Source organism: Elephantulus edwardii, unplaced genomic scaffold, assembly GCF_000299155.1.
Source record: "Elephantulus edwardii isolate Elephantulus edwardi_28Jun2011 unplaced genomic scaffold, EleEdw1.0 scaffold00216, whole genome shotgun sequence".
Classification (NCBI taxonomy): Eukaryota; Metazoa; Chordata; class Mammalia; order Macroscelidea; family Macroscelididae; genus Elephantulus; species Elephantulus edwardii.
Window position 1 is genome coordinate 270,140 of NW_006399966.1, and position 20,031 is coordinate 290,170.

Sequence of the window (20,031 nt, forward strand, 5' to 3'; positions counted from 1 at the left end):
TGGGGACCTGGCTATCAATGGGGACACCTGGGACAGGGAGCTAGAGTGGCCCCCATTGTCTTCCAGTGCGGCGATGTGTCTGCTCCTGCTTGTTCCCGACGTCTCCTGGGTGGGTGGGCAGGACTACCCACTGCCCTGTCTGAAGGGTAGTCAGACTGGGGGGCTGCTTGGTGCTGAGGGTAGACACACGGACTCGGCAGGGAGGACAGGACCTTTAATTGTATTCATAAAGAGACTGAGCAGAGACTCCCAGAGAGGCGGCCTGTGCCTGGAGACCAGGGATGAGAGTGGTGGGGGGCTTGAGGTCAGGATGAAGGCCTTGTGCCCTGGGCATGGAGGTGGAGGGTGGGCTGGCAGTCTCTGTGCCCCTTGGCTCATCTCAGCTGGGCTCTCGTCCTCTCAGGAGTGTCTCAGCTCCACCTCAGAGCCGAACTGGGGTCCTCGGTGTGGCCGGTGGAGTCCATGGCGGCGGATGCTGAAGAGACGCTGGGTCAGACCCAAGGTGGCCACCAGCAAGGCAATACCCAGAAAGAGCAGCATCCACTGGCCCACGCGGGCCTGGTACGGCTCTAGGTCCAGGCCCAGGAAGTTGACGCGGCCGCTGCCGGTGGAGGAGGCCGCTTCGGAGCGAGCTGGGAGGGAAGCAAGGAGAGCAGGGCAGTGGGCAGGGTAACGGGCAGGCGGTGGGCAGGGCTGAGAGGTGTCCCATCCCTGTCCTCGCTCTGAGGCCCGGCTGCACCGGGCTAGACCGGGGAGGGGTCCGGCCTGGGGCTAGGTGGGGTGGGTGGTGGTACCGGAGTTGGGCGTCCAGTTGTACTGGGGCCAGCCTAGCTTCTCCCCATGCCGCCAGTTCTCGGTGAGGAGCCAGTCCATGAGTGGCTTGAAGTAGTTCATCATGGCGGACGCGGACATGTTGGGCTGCCCTGTGATCAACTTCATGGCTTCTGGCCACGACTTACTGTAGCCGAGCTTCATGGCGTCCCTGGGGGAGAGGAACTGAGTCAGGAGGACAGGTGGAAAGGCTAAGTGGCCCCTCTGCTCCGGCCTACACCCACCTCATACCCCTCACTCACGCCCCTCTCCCAGCTGATAGGTCTCTTTGGGGTTTGGGGACACATGGACGGTCTGGGGACACATGGACGGGTCTGGGGACACATGGACGGTCTGGGGACACATGGATGGTCTGGGGACACATGGACGGGTCTGGGGACATATGGACGGGTCTGGGGACACATGGACGGTCTGGGGACACATGGATGGTCTGGGGACACATGGACGGTCTGGGGACACATGGACGGTCTGGGGACACATGGATGGTCTGGGGACACATGGACGGTCTGGGGACACATGGACGGTCTGGGGACACATGGACGGGTCTGGGGACACATGGGCAGGTCTGGGGACACGTAGACAGGTCTAGGGTAGCAGTAGGGAGTGATGACCTGGGCCTGGAGGATCATCGAGGCTGGGAGGTCCCACCCCGGAAACACCTGGCATGGGGCAGAGAACATTTGTGAGACTCACGCCAGGCGCTTCCCTGCTTCCTTTGACCGGTAGATGTCACACGTGTGCAGGGGGCCCTGGTGACCAGCTGCCTGGCACAGTGCCTCATGGAACTGGAATTGGATCACGAAGCTGATGAAGTACCTGGAACAGAGGGAAGGCCACTGAAGCCTCGCCCTTCTCCCTGTGACTGGTCCCTGGGGAACAGCAGAGCCAGCCCTCCTCACTCCCAGTCCCTGGAGTCAGAGCATCAGAATGAGGCTGTGTGGACCCTCCCCACCCCAATGGGAAGGCTGTCCCTCATCTTGGGAAGGCTTGCTCCCAAGGGGTCCTTGGCCTGGTCATGTACAGGGCATGATCAGAACAAGGCCTTCAAAGATACAGCATGTTCCTAGGGTATTTGGAAGGGAGGTCTAGGCAGAGAAGCCAGTCCAATGATCCTGTTTTGCCAAAGGCAACAGAGATTTCCTGGCAGAAGTCAGCTTGTCCAGGCTGGAACACCCCCTCAACGTCTAGAGAGGTTTAAAGAATGCCTCAAATAAGAGGCTCAGGCCTACTCCTCTTGAATGCTTGGCACAAGCCACATGCCACTGGAACTCCCTGAAAGGGTTTGGGGCAGAATTTGCAATGTGTTTTTCTATAACCAGCCAAGTGTCCTTTGTTCACCTTTGCACGGAGATCAGCCTACTAAGCTGAGATGCTAACCACGTAGCAGGGACTTCCATGTGAATGTGAGAGCTGGCTTGGAACACCAGAAACCACTCTCAAAGGAGGGGTGGGGTGGGGCCTTTCCTAATGGGTCATGGCTGGCTGTCCAGGTTAGACCTACTCCAAGGTGCTCCAGTAAGGGGTCCACTCAGGCCCTGCCCACTGCTGCTATCTGGAGCTCTTGAATGGGTCTCTCCTTCCTTGACCTCCAGGAGAGAGAATTCACCATAATTTATGAGGTCCTGACTAAGTGCTGACACAGTGCCACATGCTGGGAGGGAAGAGGGGACAAGGTGGTCAAGAACTTCCCACGGACTTCTAGAAGGTCAAGGAGGGAAGAACTAAAGGCCACCAAAGCCCACCCTGGGCAGCCCTCAGTGCCTTCTGCACCTCCCCTTGTGGGAAGCCTGGGCTACCTGTGGCCCAGAAAAACCTGAAACTGCACAGTAAGGTCTCCTCAGACCTATGCCTTCTAGGAAGACTCCAGATCCTGGATTTTAACTCAGTTCTGTCTTAACCCAAAATTGTGACTGAAATTGTGCCTGTAACAACACTGAGTCTCTAATATCGAGTTTTAGTGTATAGGAGGGTCTTTCAGGTACAACTAAAATGTTATCACAGACAACATAAATAATATGCAGTAATCGCAATCTTCTTTATAAAACAGCCCTAATGTAGCCATGTGTCATGGCCAATATCAACAACATAGCCATGGCCTCATAAAACCCTTACCAAGTTTTTATAGATTGAGTTTGTTTTCAATTGTTTGGATGTTAGAAATTCTCACCAGATCAAAAGAATGTTTCAAGAAACAACTGTCTGCCTTGGTAGCAAATGCACGGGCTCAGGCCACGCTTCCTGCAGCTAGGGTCCCCTGGGGATGCCTGGCCTAGGAAGCAGTATCTGATGGGTCACCATAATGTGTAAATGATAAGCTGTAGGCAACACTTCTCCTCCCCCCCTCCGCTCCCCAGGGAATTTCCTCCTTCTTTCCCCATTACCTGATGTAAGGCACACTTGAAGGAATGTGGAACTTGGCCCCTGGGTCAAAGTCATCTTGAGACCTGGGCACTGGGGGGCAGAGACCTTGGTACTTCAGCCTGCGGAGGGGGAAGATCCACTGGAGAGAAAGTTTGGGGAAAACCAAGCTGGGAGGAGTTGGTGTTCTTTGAAATGAAGGGTGGTCCCTGCATTGAGGACCTCCCAGGCTCCTGTTTGTCTGTGTGAACCAATCCCGTAGGTAATAACACATTACACACATTTGCATGTGTGTACACACCATGACCCACATGTATGCACATAGACATCTCCCCAGACACAGGATGCACACAGTTCAGCAGATATCATTACAGTATGCACACAGATGCAGGCAGACACACACGTGGACTCACACTGACCCATCCAAGACTCATACCTCCAAGAGAACCTCTACCAAGACCCCTCCCCCTCAGGAACATTCTAGAAACCTGAGGCTCCACCACTCCTGGTTGTAGTTCTCCTTGGTGATGCTGCCATCAAATACCCTCCAGCGCCACTCATCCACAAGGTAGCTGAAGGGGATGAAGGTGATCTTGTCTAGTGCCATCTGCATTAGAAAGTTGATGTCGTGCTCTGCCAAGGGAAGGAGGCCCAGCCATCAGATTAGCTCCCACCTCCTGCTGGGTGCTGGCAGCTCTGTGTGTGATGGGCACAGGAGGAAGCTGTGTCTCTGAGCTTGCCACTTGGAAAGTCTGTGCACTCTGTTCTCCCAGGCTCACAAGGCTAGTGGATCCTTTATTCTCCATTCTCTTGTCCTAGATCTCTTCTCCTGGGCCACTAAATCTCCCCTCTTTTCCACTTCCAAATTTTGACCACCCCTGCCTGGTCCCTGAGTCTCTGCAGACTCTCCCCTTCCTCTCTCACCATAGCCACTGCCCTCGCTGCTCAGCAGGTTGATGGTTTGTAGATGGCGAGGGGTAGACACTGAGAGAGCCAGCACGTCCCCAATGGCCTCATGAAAGCCAGGGTTGGCACCTTCCCGTAAGCTCACAGGTAAGTCCTTGTACTGCATGAAGTATTGTATGTGGCCCATTTCGTGGTGGGTCACCACCAGATCCTCCATGTTCACAGTGGTGCACTGTTTGATTCTGGAGACACAACATGGGAAAGAAAAGAAAACGTTGGAAGAGGGCCAGTGAGGGGTCCCGCTCACCTTACTGAACATAGAACAGACCCCACTGTTGCTGTTTGCAGGGAGTCCAGCACTGTGGGAAGGAAAAGCATAATGAGAGTTGCGGGAGCCTGAGACAGAGGGAGTCTGGGCACTGAAAGTAAGGAAATCGTACACGGTATACAGCTTTCCTGAACAACGCCAGCCCACGCTGCCATGTTGCTTGAAGACTGTACAGAGCTGGAGGGTCAGCTATGGTTGGATCGACTCAACGGTACACAACAACAACAAAGAGGTAAACATGTCATTTCTGCATTTCAACCAGCTCAACACCAGCAGGCAGGCCTATTCGTTCTGAGTCCTAATAGCCAGGACCAAAGTGACACTGTCCAAGCCAGATGGTTCCAACTCTCTCCCCAATCTTTCCTCTTTTGTCATTTCAATCACATTGAGTCAGTTTCAATGTTGGTAAGTTCTTCTTGGATCTACCCAGTCTGGCTTGACTCAGATTGTCCATCATTCTTATCAAGGAGGGAGGTGAGAGCTGTCTAGAAAATTGGTCATAATCAGATTGGGGGTCTATTAGTCTTCTCTGATCCCTCATTTAAAGGATGTCCCCCCCAAGAGCTTGTCTTCCCCTTTAAGCCTGTCCACCCCAGCATTATAGCTATAGACCTCATGCAATTTGGGGATGGATCTCTCTGTATCTGCTCTTACCCCAAGAGACGCTTTATCATCTATGGTGCACCACCTGTTCACACTTCCCTTCTGGTGGCCTAGTGACAAGGAGCTGCAACTACAACCCCAGAGGCGCACGGTTCGAATCCACCAGATGCTGTGCCGGGGAAGGAGGGACAATCTCCTCCTGTACCAGTCAGATCCGATTTGATGGTACACTCACACAAAAATTAAAAAAAAAAAAAGATCAACACTTCTCTTAAGTAAGATCTTTTTCCTTCCCTTGATTCCAGGTTAGTCTTATGACTTTCTTCAATCAATAAAATGCTTTTTCCCTGGGGTATGCCAGGTGCCACGTGAAAAATCAGGCTACCTGAGACTGTCACATTGTAAAGAAGTCCAATTTAGGCACGTGGACGTGTTACCAAAACATCCTATACAAGGCTTCAAACAGATGGCTCCAGTCATCTTAGTCACCTCCAGCCATCAGAGTCACCCCAGCTGAGGTCCCAGTCACTGAGGGGCAAAGTCAGGCAGCCATTTCTGTCTGAATTCTTGACCCATTAAATCGTAAGCATTGAGCTGCTCTACATCATTGTTTTGGTGTTGGTTTGTTATGGAGCAAGAGGTAATGGAAACACTATCTTTGGATGAAGATGGCTTCTGAACCTTTGTCAGTGTTGAGGATGGACCTATGCAAAGGGTCCCCTGTTCTTCCTGTGTCAAGGCAAAGGTACACAGTGAGTGGACAAACTGCAGCAAAGGTTGCCCTGGAGTGGGGAAGGCTGGGCAGCTTAGACTCAGGACGAAGATCTTGACCCCTGACCAACTGTCCAAAGTGCTTAGCACTTGAGGAGACCCTCATTTAGTGGATGGGATTCTTCTGCCGGAAGTCAATGGCTGAGCTCAGACTAAGCCCAACTCTTTTGTTCCTCTGTCCTAAGTCCTGGCCCCCACATTTCTTTTCTCTCTGCTCCCTGTGGCTGAAGGAAGCACAAGGAAGACTTGACTTGGCTCACTTCCTTACCCACTGGGCTCAGCATAGAGTCTCTGGCTCTAGCCTGAACATACCTGAAGTCCTTGCCATTGTAGAAGTCCCAGGCAGAGGCATGACAAACAACCTCCCGCCCATCTGTTGGCTTCTCCAGCATCGACTTGTTCCAGAATTCGGGGGGCAAAGGCAGCAGTCCCAGGGAGGTGAAGAAATTATCCGCTTCCTCAAACATTTTTTTGGGTGTCCAGCCCTACAAGCAGAGAGAGCATTGCTAATATCGGGGGTTATGAGGACAGTGCCTCTCAGGGAGGGAAGCTACTGGGGTGGGGAGAACTCCTGAATCTCAGACACTCTTTCACACCCTGTTGGGAGCCTCCCTCCCCTGTGCCCTGGGGCTGGTCATGAGGTATAAGAATGGGTGGAGAGGGACTCAGCACAGACCTGCTTTATCATGGCCTCAGTGGCATCCAGCTTGGGGGCTGACGGGAAGGGCACTACCAGATCATAGATGTTGGTCCAGGTCTGGGCCCACATGTTCCCTGGAGGCAGGTCAGGGAGAGATGGTGAGAGACGGAGACAGATGTTACTTCTTAGGCTCATCAGCACCATGTGGCAGTTGAAAGGCAGGCAGGTGTTTGCCTTTAGAGCCCATGTTCTTGACCACCTACTCTGCAGTGTCCCCTTCACATCGCTCAAGGTTGGTTACTGCAGGTCACCTGTCAGTGACTCTGGTTAGGACCACCTATCTCCTTAAGGAGAGGCCGATGATCCTGAGATTCAATTAAGAGGCGAGGTTAGACCAGTTTTCTAATATTGGTAAAATGGAAGACCATCAAATAAATGAGCAGGCAGGTTCAGGAATATATCTGAACTAGAGATTCTTTCATTGTCAGTGGAATGAACCTGAACTGACATCAGGCCAGAATCTCAAGTTCAAAACAGAGAGAAACAGGGAGCGAGTGAGAGATGAGAATGAGCGTCGGAACCCGAGTGAGGCAGCTAGCGCCTCTCCTCCTCTGCTGATCACCAGGGGCTGAGCATAACCCTGGCTCTGGCCCAGCTCCTGGGACGCCCTGGGCATGTGCCTCCCCTTCCCGGGGTTTTTGTTCCTCGTCAGTGAACTGATGTCCACCTAAATTTTCTGTGGTTTCACCAGAGAAGGATCGAGGAGAGGTAGTTGGACTACAGCAGTGCCCTCTCTCCATGCTGAGTAGAAAACCACACCAAGTTGGGCCGTCTTGCTCCAGATCTGACTTGTAATTGGTCTGTGACCCCATCTGGCCTCTCTCATAGAACCATGGGTGTTGTAGGCCCCTACTTCCCATTTAAAGTGCTCCCCATGGTCCAACAGTGACTGAAAGCTGGTAGCCTCTGCTTTGCTCCAGTTCCTACCACTCCTTCTTATCGGTCACTGCTCATTTCATAGACTCGGTCACCTGCCTTAGACATTCGTATCTCTAACCTCTGAAATGGCAACCTTTTCAGGATTTTTCCTCGTTCTATTAGCACCTTTAGCCTAAACTCTCAGTCTGTCTCTTTGCCGGCCCTCATTTTCAGTCTATCAAAATCTCTTATCTGTGGCTCTGCTCAAATGCCAGCTCCTGGTGAAGCCTTCCCAACCCCCCCTCAGCACCCTCTGGTGGCCGCTGCTTCAACTGACAGTAGCTGAGAACGCCTCCTCTGACAAAATCATGGACCCCTTAGTCCCCGCCCCACCATGCATGGTGACAGCACAATGAGGTCGGTAGCAAATGTGGGGCCAAATGTCAGCACCTCTCCAACCAAGTCTAGGCACCTTTCCCTCTGGGCTCATGTCATTAAGCATGACGTGCCATCTGCAGCCCCTTCCCAGCTTGCTTCCTGCTCCCTGACCCTGGCTCCCTCCCCTAGACCCAGGGGCACCCTCACCCAGCAGGTGCGCAGGGATGGGGCCCTCCAGGTTGATGTACTCAGGCCCGTAGTGGCGGTGCAAGGCACGGCGCACGTAGGCATGCAGGTTCAGGTAGAGCGGCTGCAGCTCCTGGAAGAGCTGCTCCAGGTCCTGTTCCAGCGATGGCGTCTCGTACGTGGAACGCCACGAGTCCCCTGTGTCTTTGTAACCTGCAGAAGGAACACCGCCAGGTCCTTAGCACCTGCCTGCCTCCTACTCCGGGATCCACTTCTCCCCAGTGTTAGAGAGCCTCGTTGAAGGACCCCAGAGGACCCTGGGACTGACAGCACTTGCTGTGGGCAGCTAGGACTCACCATTGAGCTTTGCAGCCTTGTTACTGAGTTCCACGTATTTGGGGTAAGAAGGGAGGATGGATCTGCCCACTTTGTTTCGCCAACCCTCCCAAGCCCATAACAGTTCTTCGTAGTTCCGGGATGTGGCCATGAGCTTCGTCAGATCTGGAGGGGAAGGGCGTTGAATGGCTGGAGTCCCCAGTCCCTGGCTCACCTCCCGCCTCCACCTCACTAGGTAAACCCAGCTGTGACATTCAGAGCTGGGATGAGGCTGGCAGGATCTGGGGGAAGCACCTTCCAGTAATTCCAGAGAAATGAGAGAGAGGGTGGGAGGACATCAACCTGGGCTTGGCCCCCTACACATCTGTGCTCTCAGGCAGCTGAAAGGTTTCAACACCCTGTGAGTCACATGCCACTTCTCTTTCCCAAGGCTTCCTCGGGGATTTCCCTATAAGGAAGGGGGTGCAAACCAAGGCACCCAACTCCAGAGTCACTGTTACCCTGACTTGGTCATTCCTGCTCATCACCCCTTCCCCTTGAGGAGGAATCAGTGTGAAGGCCAAAAGACTAATGTTCTTCTGGTCCTATCACCCACCACCAGCATCATTAGCCCTCAGATGGGAGCACAGACTCAACTGGAGTGTGGGTCCCTGACCATGGAGGGGCCTGTTCAGCTCTGTGTCCCCTACACCTCCAGGCCCAGAACAGTCCCAAATTGGTACGGAACAGCTGTGAAGACTGAAAAATCGAAAGAAATGGCTTCCTTAAGGAGCCAGAAGTTCTGGGCCTGTAAGTGCTGCAAGTATATGGCTTATGCGCATGTCTTACTCCCACAGGGCAGTGACCTGAAGACCTGGCCCTGGACTGAGGGGCTGCTGGGGTAGGGGGTAGACCCACATCCCTTTGACATTTTTCTCCATAAATGTATGTACCCACACAGACACGCACGCGTGCACACTTCTTGCGTGCTTGCCCACATTACAAAACTACAGACAGACACCCCTCCACCCCCACCCCGCCCCCGCCTGGGAAACGGTTTCTCTCTCCTGTTTATTTTTCATTTCCCTTCCTCTTTGTCATTGTTCTAACGTGGGAGTTGGGTGGGGAACCAGGAAGAAACCATTTCTGGGTAGAGATTCCTCCAAGAGGAATGTTTATGCCTCTAGCTCTCAACCTTGGAAGGGGCCTGTCAGGAGGCGACAGGGGCAGAATGGCCTGAAGAGAACAGAGACAGAGGCAGGGTTGGTGCTTTTAAAGGAGAAGGTCTGAGGGCCCAGCTGGCCAGAGTGGAGGGAGGACACGGGGCAGACAGGGCCAGCAGGAAGTGACGTGAGGGACCCAAGGGAGCATGGGCTATGCAGCAGGAGACCAGGTTCTTATCTGTGCTCCTAGGGGCTGTGTGCCCCATCCGGTTTGGGGAGGGGTGCGGCAGGGGAGGGAGTCAGAGCAGATGAGGAAGACAAGAATGGGATGAGAAGGTGTCTGGAGTTAAGTTCAAGCCCCCAGAAACCCACTGCTTTGTTGAGGGACAGTCTGGGGCTCCAGTAGAAGAGGGGCAATGGAGGGGTCTTGAAGGGACCCAGAGGGAACCAAGTAGAGCAGAAGAAGAGAAGTGGCGGAGGGGTCTGGATGTGCCAATAACAGTCCAGGTTAAGACCCCACCTGCCTGCACCCCCCAGCGCACTGCCCCAGCACTGCACTGCACTGCACTGCCCTGAGATCTTCTCCCCTCCCCCCAGACATGCTCACCAGGCTCTAGCTCGAGACAAGTGCCGTTTGGGTGGCACACAGAGGCGACGCTGTAAGAGGTCTCCATATCCAGCAGGATCTGATTGTACTGCAGAGAAGAAGAGAGACAGTGACCTACAGCCCTTGGTTCCTAGACCTCGGCCACCTGCTCTGCCCGAGGCCACTTTCTTTGCTAGAAGATCTGGCAGAAGGAGTGGCTGGTCCCCAAAATGCTGCCTTTGCTGTAATTCTGTAGATGTGTGTTGGTTCGAGTGCTGCCTTTTAATAAATCAAGGAAGAGAAGCAGCCTGAAGGCCAGGCCTGGTGCCCTGCTGGACTCAATCCCTGAAGCTGAGGTCTTGGCCTTGACCTTGGCTCCCCCACTCCCTGCTAACCGCTCTGCAACCTCACCTCCTCCAGATCCTTGACGGGCAGCACCGCCTGTCCCAGGTCCTGAGCCTTTTTTATGATCCGCTTGATGGTGGTGTTCTGGAAATTGCTCACATCAAACTTCTTGGCCCAGATGCCATACTTCAGGCTGTGGTTTGCCATCTCCATGTTCTTTTCCAGCTGAGGGCACAAGGTTTGATGTTATGAGGACCCAGGAGTTTTGGAGAGCCTCTGATCAGAAGGTGCCATGGCTGGGGGACAAGGGGAGGTGAAAGAGAGGGGGATGGTTTTGCCTAAGAGACTTTATAGCCCCGACTGTGATAATGTTCCAGTGTGTCCTCCACAAACGCCAGCAGTGTAGAGAGACACATCCTGACAGGCCAGAAAGGCCGAGTCTGCATGTGTCTTAAAGGATTTTAGGAAACAAGCAGTTTGTATTAGTTCTGTGATCTCGGTTTCTGGGCTAAGGGTTCTAGCTCTAAAATAGGAATAAGGGTATCAATTTTGCAAGGCTGATGGATAATAAGAGGCAAGAAATGCCAAGACTAAGAAACGGTACCCAGCGCACAGTAAGTCTTCAAGAAAGGTTCCTTCTCTGTGCGTAAACACAGCTCACTCTGGAATCCCCTGTGCTCAAGCAAACAGATGTTGCAGGGTAGGGTGGGGCGACATGGTTCTCTCTGTGGTGGCAAACAGCCTTTCAATCTTTTAGGTAATGGTTTTAGCTTCACTTTTTTATGTGCTAATTATTCTGTCACTAGTGGTAAGGAACTGTGCTGTCAGCACAAAGGTACATGGTTTGAATCCACAAGTTTGCCGGCCACCCCACAGAAGAAAACGGGCAATGCCCTCCTGTACGATTTTACTACCTCTGAAAACCCGCCCGGAGGCACGGCACGTAACAATAGTAATGTTGCTATTGTTATGTATTGTGGAGGGAGGAGGATAGCTGACCCTCCAGAGGGTTTTCAGAGGCTATAAAATGAACAGGACTAGTTTACCCATCTTTCGCCAGGGGAGCAGCTAGTGCGTTTGAACCACCTGCCTTTGGGGTGGCAGCACGACTCCACTAAGGCACCAGAGCTCCTTTTAGAATTCATAATTGTCCAGCTCCCCACCCCACGCCCCTGCCATCAGCCTTGATATCTATCTGAGGTGATATCAGGGAAAACCAGCTGGGTCCTCTCAGCTCGGGTTCTCTTCAGGTTTTGGAGAGGTGGTCCCTCTGGGGAGGGGGCAGCCCAGGGGCCTGAGAGTGTGCAGGTGTGTGTAGGTGTTGTGTTGTGTGTACAGTTACGCTTGTGTGTGTGTTAGTATATGCATTTGTGGATGAGTATACATGTATGTGTGGTCTGCACACTCGTGTGTGCCTGTGTTTCTCTGTGTGTCTTTGCATGACACACGTGTGTGTGTGTGGGAGTGTGGAGGTGGCCCCCACCAGAATCTTGCTGGTCTCTGTGGTGATGTTGGTGTTGTAGTTCCAGTTGGCCTCTGCATATTCGTTCCACACGACCTTGGCTGTCCTGTCATATTCCTCCACAAACTTCCAGGCCTCAGCCTCATCTGTCACCAGTTCTGCAGGACAGAGGATAGAGATGCAGACAAGCCTCCCCTCGCGTCTCTGCCCTCCACTTCCTGCCACCAGCCTCCCTCGCTCTCCCCTCTCCAGCCCTTCCCCTCTCCCCAACCACAGGTCCCACTTGGGCTCTGGGTTGTCCAGCTAGTGGAGGCCTGGCGGATGCTGGCCTGGCTGGCACTGGCCTGGCTGGTGGAGGCCTGGTTGGTAGTGGCCTGGCTGGTGGTGGCCTGGTTGGTTTTTGGCTGGTTAGGTGTTGTCTGGCTAGGGACGGGCAGCAGGTGCCCCCAGCAGATCAACAGGAGGAAGAAGCTGGACAGTCCCAGAGGAGCCCAACCTTGGCCCATGGCCGCAAGAAAGCGGAACCCTGAGGTGCCTGGCGCCTGGCCAATGAGAGCGGATCCTGCAGTGTGACCTCATAGAACCATGTGCTGTCCAGTCTGGCCCCAGGGGCCCTCATTTCCAGTGTACCCCCTCAAGGAGGCCCATCTCTGTGCCCTGCTTATGGGCTGGGGCCACCGGAATCCAGGGCAAAGCTCAGAGCTCAGCTGGGAGAGCTGACCAACACTGGCCTTAGTACCCACCCCACCTCACCCCAGACTTTACCAATGGACTCTGGGTAATTGTTAGGCACTGGCGGGCGCCACTGGTTTTCTGGCCAGCCTAGGACCTCGCCATTGCGCTTGTTCTGCTCCTGAAGCCACTGGGTGAGTGGCTGGAAGTAGTCGAGCAGTGGCTTGGTGTCCAGCATGTCTGAGCCGATCATGTCCTTCAGCAGCTCCTGCCAGGGCCTTGAGGAGCCTGCCTGGAGCAGATCTCTGGGGCAGAGTGGGCAAAGAGGGCTCAGGCTACAGCCTGATACTGGCCCACCTAGCCCACTTGTGGTCACTGTGTCCTTCCTCCACCTCCCTGGACCACAAAAATGTCAGCAGTAACACCACTAGGCCTAGAAGCTCTGGGAAGGTACCAGGGACAAATGTGTTTCCCCTAGCCAACCAGAAGGCCCGTTCAGACAATATTTGAGGAGAGAAAGGAAAGGAGAGACACATTGGCCCTGTGACACCCTTGCCCAGGAAGGCCCTTGCCCCCACCCTTTGCCCACCTCCCCTGTCACCACACACTGGAGCTTTTTCCCTGCCTGAGTGGACTGGTAGATGTCACATCGGTGCAGTGGGCCCTGGTGATTTGCCTCCTTGCACAGAGCTTGATGGAACTGGAACTGCAGCACGAAACTCACAAAGTACCTGCAGCCACAGTGTGGGCATTAGTGGGGTACAGAAGCAGGAACTGGGGTCCCCTGTTCAGGCACCGTTCAGCTTCCCCAGGGCAGAAGTGGGACCAGGGACTGTCTTAGGGAACAGGGGAGAGCCTATTTGGCACAGGACAAAGGAGAAGGTCGGAGCCCTGGATTCAAGGCCTTTTGGGGAGGAGAGTCAGGAAGAGCATAGAGACAAGCCATGGATGGGGCTGCCAGGGTCACAGGAGGGGGTCACAGAGTTAGGAGCTGAGGGGAAGCAACAGTACCTGATGTACGGGGTCATGTTTGGGACATGAAATTTAGCTCCAGCATCAAAGTGGGTTTCGTTCCGGACAATTGGAGGGCAGACGCCCTGGTACTTTGTTCTAAAAGAAGATAGTTAAATAATTTCATGGCAGAGTTGTCATGCACAGATCTGGAAAAGACAACCCAGCAGGGGCATTCTCACCCAGCCACTCTTTCCCCATCCTGGTGAATTTGGGAGGACTTCCTGGAGGAGGGGCTTTCACACAGGAAAGAACATGATGGGTAAAGGAGGGAGACTGTCCTTAGAAAGAGGGGCCTGGTCGGGGCAGGAGGTTCCTGGGTGCTCAGGGCTGGGGAGGGGGGTTGGTTTGAGAGGAACCTCCTGACCCCTCTCTGCTCACCGGAGGTACCACCAGTCAAAGTTGTAGCGGGAAGGGGGGGTGCGCCCACTAAAGACCCCCCAGCGCCACTGGTCCACTAAGTAACCAAAGGGCAGGAAGGCAATTTTTTCCAGTGCCATCTTTAGCAGGTAATTGATTTCACTCTCTGTGGGGAGAGGAGAAAGAAGTCAGAGGGAGGAGGAGTCCTGCCAGAAGTGGGTGCACCCGGGAGGAGCCTGCAAGAGGTGAGGGGCAGGCGCTTGGCAGGGAACCACCGGAGGGTGCGGACTTGGAGCTCAGCACGTGCTCATCTTGCCTGAGCTGGGGCAGATGTGAGGATGTGGCACAGGGTTGATAGGGTTCGGTGTCCCCATACCTGTGTCATTGGTGTCTTGGTCCAGAAGGCCAATTTTGTGCAGATGTGCAGGGGTGGAGACCGAGAGTGCCAGCACATCCCCAATGGCCTCGTGGAAGCCGGGGTTGGCTCCCTTGCGCAGGGACACAGGCTGCTCCTTGTACTGCAGGTAGTACTGCACGTGGCCCATCTCGTGGTGCACCGTGGTCAGCTGATCCATCGTGACCCGTGTGCACTGCTTGATCCTGAGTGGAGTGGGGTGGGGGTGAGCAGAAAGGCCAAGGCAGAGCAGGAACCCCAGGCCCAGGCAGCCTGTCACTTGAGAGATATAGACAATGGTTCAGAGGAGTTGGGAACATGAAAGGCCTTCAGTCTGCCTCATCCAGCACCGGCACAAAGGCTGTCTCCTTGTTCAAAGCTCAGAGCTGAGGACCTGCCAGGGCTGCTGTAGGGTGGCAGCCTAAAAGCCCTGGGAGCCCAGGCTGCCTTCCTCCCTGCCATGTCCCTCCCACATACAGACCTGAAGTCCTTCCTGTTGTAGAAGTCCCAAGCAGAGGCGTGGCACACCACCTCCCGCCCATCACTTGGTTTCTCCAGCATGGACTTTGCCCAGAACTCGGGGGGCATGGGTAAGAGCCCCAGGGAGGTGAAGAACTCTTCTGACACCCGGAACATGTGGGTAGCATTCCAACCCTGAGGGTGGAGCACTGGTCAGAGACCAGACCAGGGAGAGCTGAGGTCTCCACCAGGCCAGTGCCTGCCTGTGACAGACATTGCCCAGAGCCTGGGCTTCAGAACTGATGAACATGGATGATGCTCAAACCCGTCCCCTTGACCCGGAGGGAGGAGGATGCCTCACTGATAGACCCCAGTTCGCCTTGTCCAGGCCACTTCTCCATAAAAAAAAGAGGGCCAGGCCCCTGCCCCACCCACTGCTCTCATGTGACCCATCCGGCTCCTCTTCCTGTCCTGATCCTCTCAACGCCACCCCACTCCAGGGCTTACCTTCTGCACCATAGTGCTAGTGACATCAAGGTTGGGCTTGTTTGGGAAAGGCACCACCATGTCATAGAGGTTTTCCCAGCTCTGGGCCCACATGTTCCCTAGATGAACAAGGGGAGCCAGGCAGCTTGACTTCTGCTGTCATTAAGCGACACCCTATGTGCCACCACCCGGATTCTGGGGCTCTCTAGGGCAGCTGACCCCACCTGGCTGCCTCAGGGGCAAGGATCCCTCAGACTAGTCCCACCTCACTTTGGTGCCCAGGCGATGCTGTTGGGGCCCCTCCTGACGATGTAGATGATGGCGAGGACGGGGTCCACCTTCCCTACCCTTAGTGTTCTCCTGGATACCAAGTTTCCCCAGGACATGCCTGGAGGTCAGGCCCTTACCCAGCAGGTGAGCAGGAATGGGTCCCCTAAGGTTGACGAAGTTTCCCCCATATCGGCGGTACAGTGCTCGGCGGACATAGGCATGCAGGTTCAGGTAGAGGGGCTCTAACTGATGGTACAGGTTCTCCAGGTCCTCCACAAAGGTGGGTGATTCATACGACGAGCGCCAGTAGGCCCCTGTGTCGGAGAAGCCTAGCGGGGCAGGGAGTGGGCAGCTCAGGCTCCAGATAGTACCTCCACCTCCCCACCTCTCCTGTGCCATTCTCCTGGCTCCAGATCTGTATGTGCCAGCAAGCAGGGGAGGATGGCCTGGGCTAGATCTCAGTATCAGAGGTGAAGATGAATTCTAGGCCTGAGGAGCAGAGCCAGGCGTGCTGGGGAGGGAGGGCAATGTGAGGGCAGGGCAGCTGCACATGGCAAGCAGTCTGGAATCAAGTCCACGTTCACCACCTACACCTGTGTGGCCTAGGGCCTAACCTATTTGGTAAGAATGTGGGACTCAGCCTAAGAGCTGCTCAAGTCACGGTGGCTGAGCAGCAACCCCTTGCGAGCTGGGAAGGGCTGTGCTCACACAGAAGGAACAGGAAAGATGTGCTCACCGTCCTGCTGGTAGGCCTCATTGCTAAGGGCCATGACCTCTTGGTACAGGGGTTTCAGTGGGATGCCCGCAGCATCGTGCCAGCCCTCCCAGGCAAACAGCAACTTGGAGTAGCTCCGAGAGGAGGCCAGGATGTGGGTGAGCTCTGGGAGACAGGCAGGCAACACTGATTAGAGGGCTCCCCGTGCAAGTCTGCAATATCTTCACAGCCCTCATCGGTCACCACCCTGGTCCTTACCATTCCCATGAGCATCCTCCATGCCATGCTACCCCAAAGTCAAGGGCAGCTTACAAGCTGGGTGGAATAGGTTAGGAGCTACTCAAAGCAAGTCCCCAGGCAGGGCCCCAGTCCCAGGGAGATGATGAGCTAAGGTGCTAACATAGGAAGATGGCAATCCAGAAGGCAAAACCCAGACCCCTTGGGATTCATCGATGCAAACTGACCTCACTGGGACTGAAGGGGAACAGGAAGACATGGGGAAACAAAGCCACATTATCTTAACAAAGGGTCCAGGGTCTACTGAAGGCTCCTGGCACAAAAGGGGAAAACCAAGCCACCAGTAGCAAGATGGGAGAGGCACATGGGGCAGCGGACTCTGGGGTTCAGTCGGCCAGGGGAAGCAGCGGTGTGGGAGCACCTGCATAGCACAGCCCTCATCCAGGCCAATGCCTTTGGGGTTTTTACCTACTCCCTCCACAGGCCTCCCACAAGCTTGCTGTCCTCCTGGGTGTAGTAGAGTGGATGGGGGAGGCCTGCGACACCCCAGCGGAGAGAGCCAGGCAGGGCCGTACCTGGGTCCAGGGACCAGCAGGTGGCAGTCTTGTTGGGGAAGCAGACCTTGGCGGTGGAGTAAATCCGGCTCATGTTGTTCAGCAGAGAGTTGTACTGGTGTGCAGAGTTGGGAAAGAAAAGTTTGCTGTGAACAGCCCCGCTAGAGATCTCTGACCACTAGCCTCCGTTTTTTTGCGAGCAGGTAGAAATCTCAAGAAAGGAGGGAGGTGACTTGGTAAGCACTACCAACACCATCTTGGCTGCCACCTTGTAGTGAGGGTATGTTCCTCCCGGGTTGTTTTTTTTTTTTTGTGCCTCCCTTAACTGTTCTCCATCTTCCTGAGGAAACCCATAAGCCAAACGTGAAATTTCGAAGCCTAGAGTTTCATCTTTCACTTGAATTTTGCTTTTCCACTTGAATTTTCCACAGTATTTTGCTTCCTGGGCTATGTTCAAGGAAAATCATGCTCAACAATTCATTTGACATTGGGCTTTCTCTCCCCCAAGGCTGCCTACCCTCCAGGAGGGAGGCGGGTGAGGTGGTCTCCCCACCGACCCTGTGCCCAGCCCTCTGGCCCAGGGAGCCCACCTGCTGCCGCTTGGCTAGAGGCAGATTGGCAGGGCCCAGGATGCGGACAGAGCTGATGACCCTGCGGAGCTTGGGGTCAGTGAAGTTCTGCCAGATGTCGTCAAATAGTTCCTTGGCCTTGTGGCCCCAGGTCTCAGTGAATTCCTGGCTGAGCAGGGCTGCCTCCTCCTGTGGGCACCAGGAGTTTATGAGGGGGCATGCACGGAGGCCACCCTGCCAGGGTGGAAGCAAGGTCAAGGGCACTCTGACTTCTGCCCTTTAGTGCCCCTTGCCCTGGAGAGGGGAGCTTTTGGGATTTGAGGAACAGCGTCCCTCCTCCTGGACCCTCTAGGACAGGACGTGGGGGATGTGCCCAAGGGAGAGAAATCTGGGACAGCGAAGAGGCAGAAGGAGAGGCAGGGGACTAGACAGGACCTAGTAAAAGCAGGAGCAGAGTTCTAATGGGAGAAGACAGCTGTCAAAAAGATGATTGTCCCAAGGCATACAGGCACCCTCAGCTCAGGCCGCCATCTGGGGAAACTCGATCTCAGCTTCCATTCAGCACCGATATGGGCAGGCGCCTGTGCCAGCACCATGCTAACACCCACCACTGGTCCGCTAGGGGGAGTGGGCGTAGGGGTAATAGGGATGCAGGTCCCAGGCCCGGGGCGCCCCGCGCTCCCCGCCGCCGCCTCCCCATCCCGCTGCGCCCTGCCGCCGCCGCAGGCCTGTGATTGGCCAGCCCGGCCCCGCCCCCGCACCCCGGGCCCCGGTGCCCACCTGGCGCTGTGCATTCTCCCTGGTGATGTTGGTTTCATACGCCCAGCTGGCCTCTGTGTCCTGGAAATGTATCTCTTCAGCACTTGAGTTGAAGCTTTGCGCAAATTGCTGCGCCCCGGCCTCATCCCTGGAAAAGTTTCCCGGCTGCAGCAGCAGCGAGGGTTCGAGCGTCGGCGCGGCGGGCGGCGGGAGCAGCAGCAGCGGCAGCAGCAGGAGCGTCACGAGCGGCCCCGGGAGGCCCGGCGCGGCCCCCATGGCGCGGGCGCGGAGAGGTGCGGGCGCGGCCCCCATGGCGCTGGCGCGGTGCGGCGAGGTGCGCGGCCGGTGCTACCCTTCCCCGCCGGCCGCCTGCGGTTATAAAACCGCCGCCGACACACCCCCCTCTGCGCCGCCTCGTTTCCTCCTGGCTTCAAAGTCCCCGGGCCGCTGGGGCCTAACGGAGCGGGGGCAGGGACCCGGGCTTCCTGGCCCGCCCTGGGCAGGGGCGCCCTCCCGGGGAGGGGCCACACGCGGCCTGGGAGATGCGTCTGGGGCGATGCGCCCGGGGCGGTGGGCTGAAGATTCGGTCAGGCTGTCACTGGGGGAGCCACGTTGAAGGACTGTGTCGTCACCATCACAGAGCACACGGGCTCAGCCTCTCCATCTTCCCGGCCTCTCTGGGCTCGGAGTGACGAGGGCAACCGAGAGTGTAGCGCGGGGGTTAAAGATCCCTCCTCTTTCCAGGTCCATCTCCGGCCTGGGTCTGCTGGGGGTGTGGCCTGCATGGGCTGGGGTCCTTTAGGGTCAGCACCCCCCTCCAACCTGGGGAGGTGAGGCTGGACACCAGAGCAACGCAATCACCTGGTGACTTGCATGGTTGGGGTCGCAGCTGCCAGGAAAGGGGGAGCGTGTGGAGGGGCTGCTCCTGGAGGAGGCAGGGGAGACTGGGGAGCTGGCACGCTTGCACCCCTCGCTTGGGGGTCGAGCTGTCAGCAGTTCACGAAGGAACAATTAAACAACACAGAACCTCAGAATCTCAGGTGTGTAGACGGAGAGCTCAGAAAGCCCTACAGTTTACAACCCTCCCTTATTTTCGGATGAGGAAATGAAGGTGCAGACAGATTGAGTGGTTTGTTACAAGTCACCTCACGTCTTCACACTCATCCCCTCCCAGTCTGAGGTGGTCTCACTGCAGAGTGACAAGGGGACGGGGTAGTGGCCACCTTAACTCCTCACAATGAGCCTGTCTCCCTAAAGGTGAAAGGATCTTAGTAGCTGGCCTTGAAAATAAGGGGCTGGGCAGGGAGAGCAGGCACCCAGCCAGGACAGCTGACCTTGGGAGACCCCAGCCAAGTCAGCTGCTTGGGGCCCTAAAGATCGCTATGGTCCCTGGATACCTGTGTGTGAGATGGCATCTGGGGCTCTGAGGAACATGACGTGTGGCACCATGTGACTCCAGAAGGCCCTGTGAGTTCCTGCTGAGCTGTCACAGGATGTGGTGCCTGGAGAAGTGTGTGAGGGAGGATGAGGATGAAGGTAGCGGTGAGGAGGCAGGTGCAAAGAAGGAGGAGGTGGCAGCCACCCCAGTATCTTCTGGATGCTGGAGGAGAGGAAAGCCAGCTTTCCCCACCTCTATCCTGCCTGTGCCTATCCTGTCCCACTCTGACCCATTGGGCTGGCTTAGGGGGTCAACACGAGAGTGGGGATGCACACAGGTGCACTGGGGCTGACTCAGTGGACACTGTGGGGGCTGAG

The 20,031-nt window shown here is 55.6% G+C and overlaps 1 protein-coding gene across 3 annotated transcripts; it reads right to left on the reverse strand.

The window, feature by feature from the left end:
* Positions 1-399: 399 nt before the first annotated feature.
* LOC102851768 (angiotensin-converting enzyme-like) lies at positions 400-18,552 on the reverse strand. 3 transcript variants are annotated; one of them, XM_006897793.1, is made up of 25 exons: positions 18,298-18,552; positions 17,539-17,706; positions 16,970-17,063; positions 16,179-16,322; positions 15,580-15,771; positions 15,194-15,291; positions 14,709-14,881; positions 14,210-14,433; positions 13,855-13,999; positions 13,474-13,572; positions 13,071-13,193; positions 12,556-12,767; positions 11,812-11,948; positions 10,395-10,553; positions 10,005-10,092; positions 8,277-8,420; positions 7,941-8,132; positions 6,474-6,571; positions 6,110-6,282; positions 4,114-4,337; positions 3,678-3,822; positions 3,213-3,311; positions 1,525-1,647; positions 795-982; positions 400-632 (listed from the first exon to the last, which is right to left on the reverse strand). In XM_006897793.1, the coding sequence occupies exons 1-25, from the start codon at positions 18,550-18,552 to the stop codon at positions 400-402; spliced, it is 3,930 nt and encodes a 1,309-aa protein (XP_006897855.1). The 3 variants fall into 3 exon arrangements, with proteins under 3 accessions (XP_006897855.1, XP_006897857.1, XP_006897856.1); XM_006897795.1 differs by lacking the exons at positions 12,556-12,767; positions 13,071-13,193; positions 13,474-13,572; ... (7 more) ...; positions 17,539-17,706; positions 18,298-18,552 and adding an exon at positions 12,116-12,296; XM_006897794.1 differs by lacking the exons at positions 12,556-12,767; positions 13,071-13,193; positions 13,474-13,572; ... (7 more) ...; positions 17,539-17,706; positions 18,298-18,552 and adding an exon at positions 12,074-12,296.
* Positions 18,553-20,031: the final 1,479 nt, after the last annotated feature.